This window comes from Erithacus rubecula (genome assembly GCF_903797595.1).
Source record: "Erithacus rubecula genome assembly, chromosome: 1".
NCBI classification, from domain to species: Eukaryota; Metazoa; Chordata; class Aves; order Passeriformes; family Muscicapidae; genus Erithacus; species Erithacus rubecula.
Window position 1 is genome coordinate 40,709,219 of NC_136658.1, and position 21,677 is coordinate 40,730,895.

At 35.9% G+C, this 21,677-nt stretch overlaps 1 protein-coding gene across 1 annotated transcript in view; it reads right to left on the reverse strand.

Moving 5' to 3' along the window:
- Window positions 1-21,677, reverse strand: part of CWF19L2 (CWF19 like cell cycle control factor 2) — a 59,436-nt gene that overhangs the window by 22,727 nt on the left and 15,032 nt on the right. The window contains exons 6-10 of the mRNA XM_079314956.1: window positions 20,868-20,961; window positions 19,532-19,647; window positions 18,541-19,244; window positions 13,671-13,764; window positions 10,748-10,837 (exon numbers count right to left, since the gene is read on the reverse strand). Coding sequence (XP_079171082.1) covers window positions 10,748-10,837; window positions 13,671-13,764; window positions 18,541-19,244; window positions 19,532-19,647; window positions 20,868-20,961 — 1,098 coding nt within the window. The remainder of the gene's footprint in view (window positions 1-10,747; window positions 10,838-13,670; window positions 13,765-18,540; window positions 19,245-19,531; window positions 19,648-20,867; window positions 20,962-21,677) is intronic.

The window sequence follows — 21,677 nt, forward strand, 5'->3', positions numbered from 1 at the left end:
GATATTTTTAGAGAATACAACACAACTTATTTCCAGAATCAGCCAGATACATGTTATCTGTGTGTAACCTGTAACTCGTGTTACTTTTTCACATGGCTTTTGTCCCTATTGGGAGGGGGAGAAAAGGTGGTTCATCCCTGTATGAATAAAAGCTGTGTACATTCACCCCACACATGTCATGTAATAAAAACACCACAGCTGGCTGACTGAGACACAAACAGCCAGACTGGGGGGACCATGTTTTCAGGTCATCACTATGTCACAAAACCTTATTCACAGCAGATATGGAAAGCAAATATGAAGTTAGCATCAATAAGAATGCACCACAGGAAAATTCACAAATGCCACAATTCCTTTAAAACTTGGGTAACTTTACAAGTTTGGAAGTTGAACACATAACCATAGATATTGCATGAAAACTCAAAACCCAGAGCATTGCTAATTAGTCTGAAATGATGCAGACCTTTACAGAGTAAAAAACCCCACCTTGTTCTAAACTCACCATACCCACGTGGCCAAGTCGGGATACAAAAATCGCCCAAGAGAACTAGTCAAATGCACACAGCACAACCTTTACAGTTTTCAGTGAATAATCTAACAGGTAAGCACTTCTGAAGGGTCCTGTTTATGTGAAATCCTCAGCCAGGAGCATCTTTCCAACCATTCAGCTCCTTTTACTCATTGCCCATACAGACTCTCCAAAAGGATGCTAACTTCAGGTCTCTCCTTCCTCACACTTTTGTGCTACTGAGACAAGAAAAAGGACGAATTTTTCCACTCCCAATGTCTAAAGTTTAACCTCACTGTATACATGACATTTAAAAAATACAAATCACTAAAACCAATAGTTATTACAACAGCAGTGCTTCAACAACTGCAAATAGTAAATATCAGATTCTTATATCAACTACAAACATTTAATTCCATTTAAAGACATCCATCCCAAAATTTGTCTTCACTAGAATTCTTAATACAGACATTTCAAAGGGATGTCATTGATGTGAAGGCTGTTATTTTCCCAAAAGTTAATGGAATGCACAAGGTGCTCTATGTGTCAGACTTTCTTTGCCTTTGAAGAAGGGCTCTAAAATACTAGATCCAAGCAACATTTGCACTTTCTTTTTTTCTTCCCATTTCTGCATGCTTACACACTAACATATAGTTATGTTAGTGACAAGCAGCAGAAGAGTATCTTCTGGATCTGAACTATGGAATGAGTTAGGACAGGGACAGGAAATGGAGAGGGGAGCAATAGAAGCAATACATACTGAATTCTTTGAGTCAGAATCCTTCAGCTGGAAAGGTTTTCTATGCTTTATGAGGGTTTGAGGCTTTTTCTCCCTAATTTACAAGAGTCCTGAGTCCTGACACAAAGCATGCAATACTGACTGTAATGCATTTACATTTACTATTCTGGGGGAGGGGGGAAGCAAAAAATTATAGTAATTTTTAGCTTTAGAATACAAAGTACAAAAAAACAGAAGTGATCCTTCAAAGAGAGGCTAAAGGAAGCAGAAAAAAAGGATAAAATAATTATGGATGGTATGAAGACTAATGTGAAGTCATGTTAGAGACTAACAGCAAATGCATACTAGGAACCAAAATGAATCCAATGGATGCAACCCAAACATGATTATTCAGAAGATTAAAGATGTTATTAGAAGTAAAGACATCCTTCAGAACTCAAACACCTATCTAAATAGAACTGAGTTAAAAATACAGCTAATGCTAAAAAATAGATTTTTTTAGGAGAATCTAACAATCAGTAAACCTATTTCTAAACACATCAGAAGCAAAAAGCTTTCTGGTAGAAAAAGATGCTCAAATGGTTACTCAAGTATTATCAGAAGGTGATATTTGAATAATAAATTAATTGTATTTTATTCAACAACACTTTTTGAAACGAAAAAAAGAAAGAAACTAGAATGAACTTTAGCAATCATCTTTAAACTGAAGTTCCAGTAAAAAGGGATTTTTAAGTAAGCTGCCATGAAGTAATGATTTTCACCAGAGTTTCCAAACAAGAATTCAAATACATAATGTCCATGGCCTTCAGCATACACTGTATCCTTTAACAGTCTCTGTACAATAATAATGGAAAGCGGCCAAGAATATAAAATGCTTTAAAATGTGCCAGTGGCTGATCCTGGGAATTCTGGGGCAATGTCTCTATGGACAAGTTCACACAAGTATAGTAAAATTCAGACTTCCTCTACACTTGAACAATTACAGCCCACTGAGAAAGAGCCTTTGCAGGAAAAATCCACAACTCACAGAATAGACTTTTTCAAAGGAGTATAAATATCAAGCTAACTGTAAGAGTGACTCAATCTATTAAGTACTTTTTTAAAGTTACTTTTTAATCTATTGATATTTTCTTTACATTTGCATTCCCATGACTGTATGACATGGTATATGGTAACACAATTGTGATATTGTGTCATTGTGATATAATAAATACTCATTAATAATTATGATCAGATAAACAATATTTCTTTTAAGTACAACATAAGTTTAAAAACATATATTAAAGTACTTTTAATATACCTATTGTTAAATGTTAAAATTGAAAATGGAGAGGAGGCTCAGTCACTATCCCTGAATCTTGTGATGATTCCTAAACAAACAATGTCATTTACAGTCTGAAATGAATAAAAACAGTGTCTATTTCCAGAATGAGAGGGAAGTTGTTTTCTGCCATTAATTAAAGAACATGACTTTTTACTTCAGGCCAATTAAATATGCAAAGTATACAGTTGCTCTCAACTAATGTACAAACTGCTATACAGTAATTAACACTCAACTGAACAAAACAAGAAGACATGTCTGGTTTTGAAAGATAAAAGCTTTAAATTAAATACATAAATAAATAAGAGATATCTGAAAAATACTTTTGAACTCTCCAGATATTATCCCTATTCCATAATCCAACAGGAGGAAGTAGAAATCCTCTGCCACACAGGTGCACAGCTTAATTTGAGGAACAGACATTGGAGCAGGTGAATAAATGGAGTAATCAGGCCAAACATCTGAGATAAGTTCCACTCAATTAGAACTGTTTTCCAATGCAAATAGCTAAAGGGAATAAAATAAATTTTAATAGTCAGTATATTGTGAGGAAGGGAATGACTAAAGCTGAAAAAACCCCTTTTTTTTTTAAATTACTGAGACAACAAAAAGCTGGATGCTGCATGATTTGAAAGCTTTCTGCAAATATTTACTGAGAGCTACACTCAAGTGGTACAAGCAAGGTGTAATGAAGGAATAACAAAGGAAAAGTCTTCAGCAAGGAACTAGCCTCTACAACCAAATGCCAGCTTTGTCAAATCAGATGCTGCATTAAGCATGCCACCTGTTTCCTTCCCCATACAGCCTCTGGAGAATGGAAATGCTTTGAATATTGCCTCCATTGGAAACGTCTGTCCTTAATTTATAGAATCAGTAAGTGTCTAAAAGATATCTAGCACTTCTCAGAGTGCTGGACTCAGATATTTCTTCCATCCACTGTCTCCTGTTCTTTTCCATTGCCCCTTCTCCTCCCATTCCAGTTACCCTTCTCTTAGGCTCTCAGGCTGCATTCACACATAATCACCAGTTACCAAAAGGATGTGTAAATCCCATATAGAAAGAGCACCTGCCTCCTTCAGTGCTGGCTATTCTTAAGGGCACCATGTCTCATAATCAGGAGTCATTTTATTCCCAGCCTGGAGTCTCCAAGGAACAAGTTTCAAAGCATCTAAGCTCCCCTTCAGGCTCTAACATTTGTTGTGAATAGTGGCACTGTAACCTTCCATGTAATGCCTATAAAACTCAGGAGGTTAACCACTCTCTATAGCAAGACTGACATTTGCAACTCACAGGAAGATGAAATTAAAATGGTCAAAGGTCTGTAACAGCAGTCCACTGAATACATGTTGTATCTTTGATTTGGGTTTCTTAAAGCAGAAAAAAGATAACACTAAGAGAATTAGCAGCATGAGAAAGGAAAGGAAAAGCAAACTTCTAAAAACTAGGTTAAAAATGCAGTATTTCAAGAAAGACTTCATAAATATATTAGTGAGTCACTATTACACATTCAAAAGGGGCTAACACAGTAATGGGATTTTTTAAAGGTTTTACAAGATCAGAAAGTTGGACTGCCATAATTAGGCCCTTGTGTTTAACAGTGAAAAGAAGCACTAGAAAATCTAGTGCAGGCTGCAACACAGAGGTGAACTATTCTACAGAAGAGCTCTGTATCAGGTAGTGCTTGGTTTATGTGTAAAGCACGAGACTAAAAAAAACTCCAGAAACTCCAAACCATGGAAAATGATTAGATCTCTATCCCTTCTTTCTGCCAGTAAGTGTGACACCTATCAATAACACAATATACAAAAAACTTCATTTGTTCTTACTGATATTAAGTCAGGTGCCCCTTAAAATTCAGCAATTCTTTGTTCTTATATTACAAGAAAGTTATTTTGGCTGAACTGTTTATTACTCAGAATAAGCAGTTTATTAATCCTTATTAATCTCCTCTTTACAATGAATACTTCTGATCAGCACTGCATGCAGAGATCTTTCTACTTCTGGTCAGTACTTATTTCTGTAGAGCATCTTTAAGATAGGGTGACCAGAATATCATATCTTGAGTAGAATGGCCACACATACAAATCTAAAGTAAAATTCAGTAAGAGTCATACTGCCAGCCTGTGGAAGTAAAACTAGAACTACTAGCATATAACTTACAACAGTTTGTAATGTGTCTGTCCAGTTGTTCACCTAGAAATGGTAAAAACTAAAGCAATAAGTCTAACTTTAAAATAATACTGGTTATCAGGAAGCCATATAGCCCTGAAAATGCAACTTAAAAAAAAAAGCTGTAAATATTCAGTTGGATACTCTAAATTGTCAACTACACTTTGAAATGGTTAGTCACTTATCTACATCAATGAGCCACTGTAGGTATGAGATGTAAGAAAACTTGTAAAAACATAATGACTAGATGGCTTGTTTATACAGCTAGAACATCTGACACAAAGGATATATACTCAGACCACAAAAAAGAGAAGTATTGCAGCATGTTGGTTCTTAAATCCACAGATTTCTATTTCATCTTATCAATTGATTTAACACAGTGAAAGGGTAAATATAGCAGTAAAAATATGTAGAAATTTAACATGGTGTTGGGAGAAAAACAGAGCCAGAAAAAATGGCACCGTCAGTTACAAGAGCTGCATGGCACATTTTTGTCTCTGGTGTTAAAGCATACTTGGAAGTTTTCATATTCTCAGTTTGAACTTTAAGAAGTTTTAGCCATTCTGGACTTTTATACTTTTTACATGTACTGAAACTGTAAGGTATTTTACACCATTTAGTTACTGATACAATTTCTCCAACAAGTTTTAATTGCAAAAGCCAATTTCCTATAAATTACATTCAGGAAATTACTCTCTTACTGACATCAACAAGAATATCCAGGAAATACACTGATCAATAACAGCATACAACTATTATTTTTTAAAAGTATGCAATAATGATATGAAAGCTGTTCTGCAGAAGCATACTCCCTTCATCATTCCATGTTACATTTAGAGCTAGTCAAGTCTGAAAGGAAAACACAAATTTTTACTGGAGAAAGAATGGCACAGCCATCTTGCAGACAGATTCAAATGTGATGGAACAGCAGGAATCAGGACATATGATGAGCTGAAAACATCTGAGAGTAAACAGTCATGATCAATCTGTTGCAATATCCCTCCACCATCTGAAGTTCCATATAAAATCTCAGATTTTTACTGTGCATTTGGGGAGGATCATTAATCCCCAGTCTGCTAGTTTCTATACATGTGTCTCACCTATACTTTTCTGCAAAGTAATTTTAAATAATTTTTAAAGCATTCTTTATATGTGGTAAGTCTATAAGCATTCCTACAACCATATTTAGGTTCTGCACTGGTTAAGTCAGAATGAAAGTTATAAAAACATATTACAGGTAAATTTTGACAACCAAATATTTTCATTGCAGAAAAATACCTATGTTTATAGTCTCAATTCCCAAACCCAAAATTAAACAAGCTGGCATGCTTGCAATTTTGAATGTTAATTTTCAGGGTGATTTGGCTTTTGTTTTCTTTGGGTTTGTTTAGCACTGGCTTGGTTTCTTTTTAAATAAAAAATCCCCACACATCAGAAGGATTATTTTCCTTCTTCTTTCATTTCCTACTCTGAAGTACTAATCACTATCTAAATTTTACAGGTATACACACATATACACAAACACACATGTACACACACCACCTTACTTTGAGATAATTGTCTCTTTCTCCAAGGAATCACTATCATTTTTAAGCTATTTGTGAACAGATCAATCTTGAAAACATTTGAAAAATAAACATAAATTCTTGTTTTCCCTATTATGATTACTGGAACCAATAAAACATTATTTCAGATTTGTTGCACATCTGATTCCTCTTAGCTGCTTACCCCTACTGTCACTTATCTCAGGATAGTAACTGTGCAGCAAACCATTTCTCTGGATAAAGATCCAGCATGCTCCATCCTGTGTCTCCTAATGCAGAACTGTATACAATGGGATGCAGTGGATGCAGTTTTAGAGAATCAGAGAATATTAAGGGTTTGGAAGGAGCCTTTAAGATGATCTAGTCCCAACCCCCAGCCATAGGCAGGACCTCCCATAGACCAGGTTGCTCAAGGTCTTGCGCAACCTGACCCTGAACACTGTCAGGACTGGGGCATCCAGGACCACCCTGAGCAACCTGTTCCAAGGTCTCACCACAACTCATAATAAAAAAATTCTTTCTAACATCTAACCTAAATTTTATCTCTCTCAATTTGCACACATTACTCCTTATCCTACCCCCACAGTTCCTAACAAAGAGTCCCTCTCTGGCTTCTCTGTAAGCCCCCTTCAGACACGTAGGATTTGAGATTTAAACCAAGCTGCTTCATTCAGTTTCTTTTCTAAAAAACAGTGCTATTTCTTCAAAAAAGAATTTTTACAATATTATTTATATTGAGCTAGTTTCCCTAGAACTCTCACTCAGTTTGGAGTCTAATGAACCTCAGGAATCCAAATTAAACATCAGACCTTCAATATATCAAAAATTGTGCTCAGACAGGAGGCGTTGGAAACATAACCAACTTTATTATTTATACTCAAGAAGGATAATTGAATAAAAATAGCAGAAGCACTTGAAGTACATGGAGATTTTAATATTATTAATGTTTTCACTAAAAGATGAGCCCCACTTATGCCATAAAACTCACTGAATGAACTTTTCCCTGCACTATGAATCTATTCCACCCAGGATGCACAAGGCCTGGAGTCTGTTACTCTTACAGATGCAACAGGTAGCCTAGAAAAGGTTTTCTTCTTTAAAGCAGCCATAGTAAACTGAAATGCTGTGTCTGCCAAAAGCCATGTCTCACTCTACTGATATGTCCTATGACCAACAGCCTTCACAGAAGCACTGAATATTCTTCAGTAGAAAAGCACTCATATTAGACCAAAAGCTGAAGGACTTCCACAGAATATTCAGTAATTCAAATGAAGATTTTATGTGATTAAATAATTCATATTTTCCCTACATATTCCCAAATGCATAACAGAAAAGCCTATAGCTGTTTCTATTTTACAGAACTCTCTCCTTTTAAATAATCAGTGATGCTATGCCCTAGCATGTTATTCTGCTTAAAGTACCATCTTCCAGCTTTCATTCAATTTTGTATTGATTTTGTCTTTCAAATGCAATTCATCATTATTGAAAACTGTCTCCAGCATTTGCTCAGCAGAGACTACTTTCTGTTCCCTGCATACTAATTATGTTCTGTGGAATACAGAAAAAAAGCTTAGGTTGAGAAGCTTTTCTTCAAAGCCATACTTCATTTGGGATTGAAAACAGTTTTAAAAGATGCATACTCTTATACTATATTCATCCAACAACCTGTTGCTGGACTAGATGTTCATGGTAAGTCCCTTCCAAAGGATATATTCTATATTCTGCTTCTTCCCCATTTAAATTTTTATCTTCCAATTTTTGTACTGCAAACAATGTGCCTCAAAGGAGTGCTAATGTTTCAGATGTAGTTTGTTAAATAAAAATACTGAATAAAAATATAAATTAATCAGTTGGGACTAATACTGACCATGGCAGAGGTGACATTCTCATAACCAGTGTAATAAAATCTACAGCTATGTAGCACTTTCAGAACAGAAATACAAAGTGTATTTAAGAGGTAAACTATGAACACATGGAAGTTGTTTTCTAAATGCTGCAGTCTCCACAGTTTTCTGCTGTCTCCTTACATTCAATAGGTATCACACTCATCATATATCCCAACCCAGAAACCCTAGGTACAGCAGCCTTCTCTTTACACAGTTTCACTAGGACTCAAAGTGCAGCCCTGATTTCTCAAAATGCCCATGACAAATCAGACAATAAGCATCTGAAAATAAACATCATTTCATTCTATCCCAAATTAAATCACAAGGTTTTGATTTCCTTAGACCCTGAAGGTTGTCTCCTGCTCAAACTTAAAGACAAAACAAGCACAATCTAAATGTGGCTCAATTAAGTACAATACCCATTAGGACCCCAAATTCCATTAACAGATAATTTATAGTGTTACACAATTAAGGCAGCCTGGAATGAACAGAGGGGTTCTACCCAAGGTGAAACTTATGAAATATATCAGCTGAGAGACACATTTTTAAATTCCAAACATCAGTGCTTGTACTTCACAACCACGTTTTTTGAGATTGCTTGGGGAAGAATTCTTGTCTAAGTCAAAAAAACTACAAAACTAGTCACTAAGTCACACTGTAAAAGCTATATTTGCCTCTACTCTCTTACAAAGAAAATAAAACGATATAAAATTAAAATAGGATTTAACCTAGCCTTTTATAGTCCCTTGTAGTTTCTTGATCACTTTAAGGTAGAATAAACCAGCACCTATATCAAAAGCATTGATCCTGTCCTCTGTACAAACCCCAGCCATTCATACACCCCCCTTATACTAGCATAAGTCTTCACTCAGTCACGCAGGGAACAGAATTGGGAAATTGATTCACGTCCAATTAATTAAGAAAAAAACTTCCTAGAGAGATGCATTCAAAATTGCCTTCACTGCTTCCTGATTTATCTCCACAGCTCTCCCAACAGAAATTGAAATAAGTCAAAGCCACATTTTAGGACCTCCCAGCATGACATTGGCCATGCTGCTCCACAGAAGCAGAGACAGACCTGCCTGAAACAAAATGCTTCATGTTTGTTACTGGCAATGGAGGCAAAGCTACCAAACTTTGGGATGAATAGGATATCCATTTGGAGAACCATTTCTGTGTAAACTGCTTCAGGTACCTCACTTGCAACACACCTGGCTGAAGTGGCTGAGGCTGGTGCTTGGCTGGTCTATGCCACAGAAAGGCTGAGTCCTGCAGAGTCAAACACACCTTCACAAACCAGCTTCCCTTGTGTTATGGGATGGTTTCTAAACATCTGTCAGACTGTGTGACACAGCTGGCTCCTGATACACAAGAGTACCAAACACATCCTGCTTGTGTCCCAGAAGTCAAAACCAATTCAAAGCTGTAAAATCAGGAAGAATACCCTGCCATCACAAAGGCAAGGCTTAGGACAGAGAAACTGTAAGCTCTGCTGGACTTCTGACACTCAAACACCATGTAATACAGACTAGAAAAAGCCAGGACAATAAATACTATAAGGCAAGGCATATTCATAAATATTTACATTTGGTATTTTTGCAATGACTGTTAGTTGCAAAAATGCTTTAATTAAAAATTAAGATAAAAATCAGAATATGGTTGAAGACCAGGCCTGGTCAAAATTATTATCCATAATCCAGTATCTAAGGAATAGGTGTCTACCAATATTTCTGAGGCCCAACCACAAAACCTCTTTATTCCCAATTTTAAAATCTGAATGGATTTTTTCCTGTGCAATTACACAACTCCAGTCTGCTTTACTTAGGGTTTTTTACATCTATGAAAAACATGCCAAAGAACCTCCCTGCAACGAAGCAGAGTCTACCTACACAGAGCTTTTGTAATTTTAATCTTCTGAATTCAGGTTGTGAGACTTAAATACTATCATCACAAGGTAGTCAGCACAGACCACACATTATAATTCAGTTTAGCTTGTCATCCAAAGACTAGACAAATACTAGGTGTTGTATGAGGTATCACATGAAGCCCTTCTGGACAAAAAAAGTGGCTTTTCAGCTCACCAGCAGGTGAATTTTCACTGTGGAATTGGGGTCAAATTGAATAAGAATATTAGTTTTTGCCTGAGAGTTTCCTCTCCATCATGAGGACAGAGCTTATAACTTAAGATATTTATCATGTTTTCTTATATTAGTGTTGGTACAGAAGAAGCTTTCTTACATTTCTTAAATACCACCCTTTAAAATGAATAACATTTGAAGTGCTAGCTTCTTCAGAGACAGCTGTTATGTAAAAGCCAGCACATATCAATTTCATTTTTAATGGAAGATAAATATGCTTGCAGAGGAAATATTATGAGTTAAAAAAAAAAACATCAAATTTGCTAAAGTACCATGGAGAAAGTTTTGTTTAGCAGCAAAAGGTACAATTCAGTTTAGACAGTAACTCACCTGAAGTCACACTTTCTAATGTTCCTAAGTACACCTGATATTCTATATTTCAGCTGCTACCTGTATCATACCATGGTGTTAGTGCAAAGAAAAAACAAAATTTTCCACTTACCTCTGTGCTAGCCTTTGCTGGAATCTGTCCTTGAGTCTCTCTTAACTTGCGAGCTTTGTCAAGTTCTGCTTGAAGTTCTGAAGCTAAATCCTTCAAAGAAAGTGACAGTACTCCATTAGTTTATCTATCTTAAGGAGATTTTTATATCAAAATGATTTATTTCATTTTTTGTGCTTTGATATATAGTTTTAAACTCCAACGACACAAAACACTAAAGAAAACACGACAACATAATTCACACAACTCTATAGGATATGGCATGAAAAAAAATGTTCAGAATAGAGGAACAAGTATTGCCATAAAAAGACCAGAAAACATATTCTTAAGCCTTATAAAGTTCTACAAATAAATGCTTTGTATAACTAAGCATAGATATTACTTTCTGTATAGGAAGCTAAATAAGGAAGCCTGAACACATCATATCCTTTTTTTTCCTTGTACACACACACACCTTTACACACACACACCAGCTCTACAGGTCTAGGGAAATATCTCTCAGAAATTTTTGTCATGAAGTTTCACAGCTCTCTACACTCCATGTCCAACTTCTGCACTTCAGACCTTATTTTGAGAATTAAAACGTGCAAGAGGTAGAAAATAAGAACTGTTTACAGTCTTGTGCAAATTGGTCTTGATGCTCCTGCTCCCTTATCCATCTGCCTAAATACAAGTATTTCAGAATATCTTGGATTGCTAGGAATTGCCAGCCAATCAACCCATAAAGAATAAAACCATTTATACTCTAACTCCTCTGCCAGTTTCATTGACTGGACTCCAACCATCATGCCCACACTTGCTGCCCCAAAATTAAGTTGTTTGATCAACACCAGGCAGCAAATCAGTAACAAAAATAGATTCAGAATTCATTTGGCCCACATGGCCAACCTCGAGTTCCAGCCACCAGGACATGCTATCACATAACCATCTGTTCTGCTGTGTGGGGATTAACTTGCTTAAACAAGCTGCATTTTCAATGTGATCAGAGAAAGACCATGAAAAATATTTTAAATGCCACAAAGCTATTATATATTAGATATATAATATTAAAATATTTTATTATTTAAACTGTTGTTGTTTGATTTCAGTTTGTTTTTTTTTTAACTAGGTTGATTCAGAGTGCATATATAGAAAACTGTACATATAAAAATAATAATAAAACTGTAGTACTGGTTTCTGTCACATGATTTGGGTCAAAATGAAACAAAATTACAGAATATTAAATGAATTACATTCTCTCCATAGAATGCATGCATATTTTTCATCAAATCACTTGCATTCAGTTCCTATCAGGTTGAAAAGAAAAAGGCCAGACTTGTGCCCAAAGTTTTGTTTGGGCAATGCTACTGTAGCTGAGCAGTATCAGGAAAAAGGTTTACAAAGTCTTGCTGTTTTCCATCAGTCTTTGGAAAACCTTCCCCTACACTAGCCACTCACAAACCTATCAAAAATTACTTTCTTGTTTTTCCTCACTAGTGTATGTTTCTTAGTATTAACTAAGAAAACTAGAAATTAACATATGGACACGTCTATTTAAATCATCAACATTATACCTTAGTAGGAAATACATTGCTTCAAGTTACTTTTAATTCACCTTTGAAGCTAATAACATTTAAAATGGACAGTATTTCCATGTAAGGCATTGTTATTAAAATGCTGAAAGCTACATACCCACATCTATGTCTAAAGTCTACATAAAATTGGTTTGAGAAGAAAATATTTATAAAATGGGCACTTTCTCCTAACAAAATTTGAATTATCTGATAGGGGCTTTAACAAGGATTAACATTATGTCCTAGTCCAGCAATAATGACAAAATAAGCTTTCCACAAATCAAAGAATCAATAGTTCTTGAGAAATAATAATTTGCCACTTGGAGACACAACATGTTTTATATACTACTATAAATGAATATTTATTTATTATTTCTTAAAGATACACATTTTGGTGCAAACATTATGTCACAAGAGACAAGCTAAACAGGTGCAGTAAAAATTAATCTTAAAAAAATAACTACAAAAGCCCACAGTGATAGAATTTGCTTCTAAAAAATACAGAAGTAGCTCCTTAAGAGCAGCTATTCAGAGCCAAGCACTTGAAAAACACAGCTTAAAAACTAACAGACTCTGACTTTGTTATAACTGAAACTTCCAGACAGTACTATTGAAGGGAATTAACTCATTATAACCATGTTTAATGTAATAAATAAAATCCATAAACCTCCAAATTTAGTGTTGCACAAGAGTGAAATTCTTGGTCCTTCATGTAGCTGGGTGAAACAAGCCATGTTAGATGTGCAGCTCTTTCTCCCAGCTCCACAGACCAACCTCAATCAGGGCAGGACCACAAAGCATCCCATAGCTTTTCTCAGTGCAGAGCTGGCTGCAATGGCATATGCTATTCCTTTCAGTTCTGCAATTTCCATACCATAACTAACAAGCCTGCTTATACAGCAGAGTTATGAACCACAAGAACCTTCCTGTGACAAAGATGATGAAATAAGTAAAGCTCCCGATACTGTTTAACTCGTAACAAATACAGGGAGCTTTGTAGTTTTCACCTGCTCCCGTTTTAATAAAAAGACAATAAATACTATAAAAAGGGCAGAGAACAACTGTTTTAGATATGCTACTTATCCTAAAAAGCCTGGGGTCCTGAATCCTCTACTCTAGTCTGTCTATGAACAGTCTATTAATTTCTGCATTTAAAGCAGAAATTGCTGTAAAAGCAGTATATTCAAGTCCTACCAAATTTTGCAAGTCTATTTGCTTGAATCAATACCCTTTAAAAAAAAAAAAACAAAAACAAAACAAAACAAAGAAAAACAAACAAACAAAACAAAAAAAAAAAAAAACTGAACAATTAAATCACTGTGAGATTTGAAGAACAATTGCAGTAAACCATGACAGTTTTTCACAGGCATTACCGTGTCTCCCATGAGTTCTGCTTTCACAATCCTGGCTCCCAGCCTGTTCATCTCCTCCTCACTAAGGACCCGAGGTGGCTCATCCTTTGATGATCTGTAAAACAGCAGCTGCACTAAAGCCACAGAAAAACAGTGCAGTATTCACCTGTGTAATCAAATATAATAAGCCCCTTATACATGCACATATGCTTCTATTGGCAAAAGAATTGAAAAAGACATATTATAAAAATGTATTTGCAGACAGAAACTGCCAAGGACCCTGAAAGCAAAGAGCTTAAATAAAATTTTTATGAGGTTTGTTTCCTTTTACTTTTGAGATCAACTGGAATGAAAAGCACTATATATGAACATTTTTCTAGCATGAAAAAACAGTCAAGAGACAGTAGCAGGTATGAGCAGGAAAAAAAGGAAAGAGAAACAGAGTTATTTTAACCACCCTAATCCTTCCTGGCTTTTACTTTTACTTTAGATTCTGCAAAATCACCCATTTCTGAATTATTCTGTTTGTCAAATGCCTTCCTTGAAAATTACTTATTTTCCCATATTTACCTGCTCACAGTACAATCTTTGCATCTGAATATGTTATGGCTGATACAGTGGAGTTTCCAGGGAAAATTAACTGGTACCATTTTAAAAATATGAACTCCCCCTAGAGAAGGTACAGCTGATAACAGAATATTGTACCTTAAAGTTAATATAAAAAACTTAGCATATGACTTTTTATGATACTTATTAAGTAAGGACTCCAAAAAATACTGCAAAGGTGCATCAAGTAAGTTTGGCTCTTGTTCTCTGACCCTAGAAAAGACTAAAACCAATTAACTCTAAAAGCAAAATACCTCACATAAAAGATACATAAGAATATAATTATGATATTGGTTCTTCTGTTAGAGAGAGAATTCACTCACTTATTGATATGGCTAAACCCTGTAGAATTTGAAGAATGAGAAATCTTTGAAGATGGTGTCCTCTTTAAGCACCAGATCTCCCCAGTCCTGAAAAAATTACCAAAGCAGCTTTTCTTCATTTTCAAGATGTCCAATCCAAAACCCCCAAAACTCAGCAGAATTCACTTTAATTTCATCAGAAACAAAATATTCAAAGATTAAGTTCCCTCTTTTCCTTAAGCTGTATCATTCAAAGAAATGCAGACTACTTCAGAAAAGGGAAGAAAAGCATAAAAAATGTGTTTTTAAAGTGCTGCTAGAGTTTGAATCATTGTCTGAACTTTTTGAGACTTGAGACATTGTTTTGATTGCTTTTTATCTTGTCTTAAATTAAACTCTGAAGCAGTCACATTATTAAGTGTGACTTCCAGCAAACACTAGCTGATGGACTTTTCCTCTGGGGAGATCCCTTGGACATCCAATCAGCACTTTTAATTAACCTGTGTCATAACTGTCCAAAACACTTTGATTTATAGGCTGAAGAAACTTCCTCTGTGCTTTAGAAAAGATAAAATTTAAAAGCCATACTTCCAGCATGAGAGATGAGCAAGTGAACCAGCAACACCTATTAATTCAAGCCTTCACCTCAAAGATTTACTTTTTGTGACTGACAACTTTTGTGACACTACCAAAAGAATACATGTATTACAGGTCTTGAAACTTTAAGAAGAAAAAGAAAGCAGCAGCTTATAAATTACTCTCAACAGGTATCTACTGCACATATCCAAACCTAAAATGTTCCAAAACCCAGAATTTTCTACAAAACACAATACAAAAGAAAAAAAATATATACTTCTGACTGAAGGAAACAGGAAAACAGGTTATTCACTATTTCAAAACACACAGAATCTCAGGAGTTAAGAAGTCATCTTAGAAGAACTTGGAAATAAGTCATGTCAATAAGCAGAGGCTATATGGTTTGCAGGCCTAAGTAATCCTCACTTTACTAATGAGTCAGCTTAGTAATTTCATTGCCTAAGAAATATGATTAAAATATCAAAGAAGATGTGCAATTGGGTTTAACAGCACCAGAACAGAAAACACATGCAAAAGAAAACACCAGCTGAAGTTTCCACATCTAGTTCTCCTCTGTGAGGAAAAGAATTATCTTTTCTATCATAATAATTGAATTCTTTGAAGTTGAGTAAGTAAACCACTTCCGCACACAATCTCATTTCCCAAAATTTGCAGCTTTGTCCAGTTACAATTACCATTGCACTTAGGAAATGTGGCAATTAAAAAAACCCTACTGTTTTTCTAACTGCAACTAAAAAAAGGTGAATCACCGTAATTTCACAAAAAAAAAAAAAGACTGAAAAGTGTAATTCTTGACATGTAAACTGTTGATCAAGTCTGAGACAAAGATTGGACCTAGCCACACCTAAGCTCCATCAGGAGTTTATAAAGCAAGGGTTTGCTCAGAACCTTGTGACTCAATGGAAGGGTCCTCCCAACCCTTTTCTGTCTTTAGACTCCATGTAAAACAATTCTAAATCAATTTTAACTCGGTTTTCCTTTATATGTTTCATTCATGTAATAAATAATAAAGTGAAACCTACCACCAAACTTAGTTAAGTCTCATTTTTATGACTTTTATAGATTTATATTAAAATTGTATTATTTCTGCTAATACCTTAGATGGTTACTCTTTGAGCAACCCTAAACCACTCATTAGTTAGTGACCAGCAGCCCCTCTGGTGCTGTGCCTTGGATTTCTCTGGAGACAGTGCTGATAACACAGCAGTGTTCTTGCTGGCTTACACAGCCTCAAGGCTTCCTCTGGTTCTCACTGTGCACCCCCAGCAAGCAGGCTGGAGTGAGCAGAGCCTTTGGGAGGGGTCACAGCCAGGACAGCCAAACTGGCCAAAGGGCTATTCCATGCTACATAATGTCATGTCCAACACAAAAAGCCTGGAGAGAGCAGTCTTTCCAAAGTAGCTGCTGATCAAAAACTGGCTGGGAGCCTGCTCATAGGAGGTGGTGAGGAATGACTGCCTTTGCATCACATGTTGTTGTCCCTTTCCTTCACTCATTTGAATTGCCTTTATCCAATAATGAGTTTTTCTCCCTTTTGCTCTTTTGGTTTCCCTCTGCAGCAGTGAGAATGAGCAAGCAGCTGGTATGTGCTAAGCTGCCTGCTGGGGTCAACACACCTCACACACACAGCAACCACCAGCTCCACAACTTCCAGCCCATGATCATCCCCACCTCACAAAGGCAGGCAGAACACAGCTGTGCATTGTGCAGACCTTGCACCTGAACAAAGTCATGAACAAACCAAGACTCAACAGGTGAGCAAGTCTCACAGGCTTCACTTCAGACACACCATGGATTATTCCAACCAGAAGGTTACAAAGTGCATTTAACTGGTAAACACCGGGCATTTCAGTTCAATAACTACTGGGGCAGTATGTAGGAGAAGAAATAGGATCATTAAATTTGAATATCTCATGTCTCATACATCACAGGTTTAATGCTGCCAGATCATTTTTTCAGAGTAACTGAAACAACTATAAAAATATACTTCTCATTTTCCAGCAAAATAGCATCTAGGCAAACAATAAAATAAACAATAAAACAAGACATGAGAAACACTTATGAATGGGACACAGTGTGTACAAACTAGTCATGCCAGAATGTGGAACTACTCCTACCATGACTTGTACTCAAGCTCATGCTTTAAATAAGAAACAGATTAAGTGAACATCATGCAAATAATTTATGGTTTTGCTATCAATGAAAATTCAAATTTCATTGGTTTCTATTGAAGTATAGCAAGTAAAATCTGGAAAAAATACCCAACATACACAATGAAAAGAACTGTGTAGGCTAAGATGCCTGTTTCTGGTTAGTCATGCAGTACTCATTAATGTACATTTTTTCTTTGGAAATACACTATACATGAGGTATATAAACACTACATGTAGGAATAATTATAAATAAAATAAATATGCTGTAAGAAGTTTTTCTGCAAATAACTGACATAAACATATAAGAAAGAAAGAATTCTATTTTATCATATTTTTTTAAATGCTTTTTGCAACCAAATTATATCATTCTTCTTATATACTCCAACCAAGAATATTTACTTATTTAGCTTTTCCAAGCAATTAAATAAAATCATCTTGACTCTAAAATACTTTGTACATGCCTACAAAATACTGGAAAGATCTGAAAGAAAGGATTCATAGTAACAACTACTCAAATAACTGGATTGATCACTAGTCAAATGCTGGCAGAACCAACAAGCTGCTAATACTGGAGAACAGGAGGCCTCAAGCAGAGCAAAAGGTCAGTTCTCTACAACTTACTTGTCTGACCATCTCTCCTTACTACTCTCTGCTGTTTCTCACAAAAGCAAGTCACAGAAAATTAAAATCCTGCCACCTATTAAGTTTGTGTTTCCTTTCCCATTCCACTTAATGCTTCCTCTTCACCACAGAAAATGCACTTTCTATTAATTACCTTTTACTATTTTTCATATGCTACTACTTTAGCATATGAGCTCATCTCACAAGTGGCAAACTGATCCCTGCTGTATTAATTATTTCAGTTTTTAGTCAGCATTTTCTATGTTTCAAGATCGTATTTTACAAATTCAGTGACTGTTAAGGTATTTTGCATGTCTTTTGCCTAAGAGGCCAATTTTATTGCAGTGTGAACTAACATTAGAAAGAAGCAGAAAATAACTTATCATTACCAATTCTCAAATGTGCTGAGGAGACAGATCAGGTAGGGGATGTTCACTACTTCTGCTTAACTTACTTTTAGATGCCCTTAGCTGAAGGCTAAGACTTCTCCAAACTAAAGAGATCTGATATAACCAGTGCTTATACTGTCAAAAAGGAGATCGAGCTTTTGTTATATTTTGACTTGAAAAATACAGGAAAAAAAAAAACAATCAAGTAATGTTCATAAAATACCTAGAGGATGATGTTTTACTGTCAGATAAAATCTGTTTCTTCTCTAGGGTATCGCTTGTGTGCTCCTGCCGCGACTTCTCATTTTCATCACTCGGAGTTCTCTTCCAACTTCTGCCATCAATTTGTTCCCTAGTACCTGATGGTTTTTGATCAGATTTTAATTTCTCACTGTGTGTTTTGGTCCACAGTGCAGCATCCTCACTGGGTTTCTGGAAACGGCTGCTCAAAGAGCTATGAGCTGAGTCCTCCTTGGAAGAGAACTGCTTTGAGTCTCTGGATGCACTGTAAGACATTACATCATCTTCAGAGGGTTTCAAAAATTTGTGTTTCAAGTTGCTTAGAGATGAACTCTTTTCCTGATTTCGTTTTTCACTGGGGTGTTTTTCTGCTTTGGAGCTGCAGCCCCTTAATACTGAGTCCATGCTACTGCGTCCACATTCCTGGTCTGCTCTTGACACATCTCTTCTGCAACCCTTGTCTTCCTGCACCCACCCCTTGCCATACTTCTCTCTGGAACAGCCCTCAAACGTGTGTCTGTTTCTACCATCTTCATCTCGTGTCGCCTTTTCAATACGCTCCTCTTTCTTGTCTTTCTCACTTTCTGAATAGTCAGTCTTCTTCCATCTTCCACTTCTATGATAATTTTCCTTCTTGGATGCAGCTTTTTCAGCTTCTTCTAATCGTGACTGAAATACCTCCACTGACTAAAATGAAGAACATAAAAGTCATATCACTTATATGGCCATGGTATATTGTGTAAGTATTTTAAATTTGATAAAAGATCCCATATATCAAAAACATATAACAAGAAAAATATATAAAAGGCTGGGTAGCATTAAACCCTTCATCACTTGAGAGAGGCTTCAGAGGCTGTTTTTTTATTGCTTCCCTTCATGTCTTACTTTACACATTAAGTACTTGTGCCTTTATACGAAAGTAATCTTTCCCAAGCATCTATTAGCATGAAGGAAATTTAACTGAAGATCCTTACCCCGTATCTCTCAGCTACAATTTCCTCAAAATTTCGCTTCTCTCTCTCAGCCTGCTCCTTCATCCTTTGGTATGATTTTCGCAGCCAACTTAATCCAGCATCTTCTACCACTGTAACTAGAGTAGAAAACAATGAGAAGTTTTAGTTTTACATCTCAAGTGATTATCCCTACTCAACCTTATTCTGTACATGGCATTAAAACTTCGCCTAAACTTATAGTAAAAACTGAAAGAGTGCAAAAGAAAAAGAGAATTCATATACAAATACAACTGTATATTTATATATTGTATTATAATATTTATAATACATTTATATTATATTAATATTTATACTGTATATTATTCTACTACTTATATTATATTGCATAATAGAAATTAATGCTGGTTATACTTCAGCAATACCACTCATTTTATTTAAGCGTCTCTAGTTTATCACAAGCAATTTCCAAGACAGAAGTGGCATATGAGAAGGGGAGTTTCTTTATGACATTAAAGAACCTTCCTGTCCTTCCCACATTCTGTGCCCATTCTTGGGCATACCCCTTACATACAAACAAGTGAATTCCCTTTCTCAGAAATTGAATGAGTAACCCACTGCTTCTCATGTGAGAAACCAGCAGTGGTCTTAACATTCTGAACACACACTCACTGATCCTTGTCAACTCTTACAGATCTCTGATCCTGTGACTCCTAAAAGTGGGCATGAGGCTCATGGCTTTTGTGACAGTCTGTCCACAGGGAAAGGCTCTCAAAAAGCACAGATCCCACTCTTTTCTGTTGACAGAATACAAGGACCATTCTCACCACATAATAAATGTTTCATGACATTATGAAAAAGGTTTTTATTACTTTGTTTGGGCAGGATAACCCCGGGGTAAGGAAAATGTGAAAAGGATACAGAAATACTATTTTTCACAAATTGCATCTGTAATGTACTTCATTTTAATGTGACTCAGACTTCTGTGGGTGAATACTTTAAAACTGTAATTTGTGCAATGGAATGAAAGGAACCAAATGAGTTGACAACAATTTATCTTGTCTTGGTTAAATCATGCTTTTCTTTAATTAGTTGAAAATGGAGAATTTCTGTAAGGATATTGAAGGTCAAACCACTCAAGATTAAAACCCAGTGAAGAGAAATTCTGCAAAACAACATATTATGATACTAACCCAATATTCCTATGTAATTCTCATCAAAATTTTACTTTATTACATATATTATTAATAATATCTATTATTCATAATTCTGTTACACCATTAGGAGTAATTTGTTAGCAACACAGAGTCCAGAAACTGGAGACAGAAATTTAGAATTATTACTAGACGTTGCTCTTTACCTTTCTTAACTGAAGCCTCTTCATCCTTCTCTGGTGGCAAACCTGTACCGCCATCTTTCCAATAGGGATTGAGTTCTCTCTCAGACAGCATGGCCTAAAACAGAAACATGTGCATGGCATATAGAATAGAATACCTGATACATTTTGAGAGACTTGTGTGTGAAGTCCGTGTTATATTGTCAATTCATCACTCCAACTTTCATGGTCTAAGCATCTGCTGTGCACATTGTTTCGGGTACCAGAGGAAAAAAATATGCTCAGGTACAGAAAGCACAGGAGCACAAAGCTGCATGTAGTTGGGTGGGAGAGTCTCTAAAAATCATTCTACAGAATACATATAAACTGTCATTAACCCTGCAATACATTCTGGTGATTTAAGGACCATTAAATGGTCCTCCAGCAACTCTGAAATAAGGTTCAGGGAAAAAACTGTGGTGAAAAATATTTTTAAAACATTAATCCCTTGTCAAAAGACAATAACCAAGGCAATGCATAGGTCAGTCTGGTTCTCACCACAACACAGCTAACTGGCAAACCTAATGGCAAGAAAGAGCCTGCTGTGAGATATGAGGGCAAAGAAAATGCAGCACCATGTTTTCAGATCAGACTACACAGCATTTAACAGGATAAATGAATAAATGAAGGAGCCATCAACTGTATGCAAAAAGAGTTAATTCAATGACAGCAACGCCTTCTCCAGCCAGACCCTGAGTGACCCATGTGTTCACCAACAACTGAGACATGAAAAGCACAGCACTGCTCTGAGTTCTTTCTTTAGGCAAAAACAAGCCTCAGTACCCTAAGTACTTA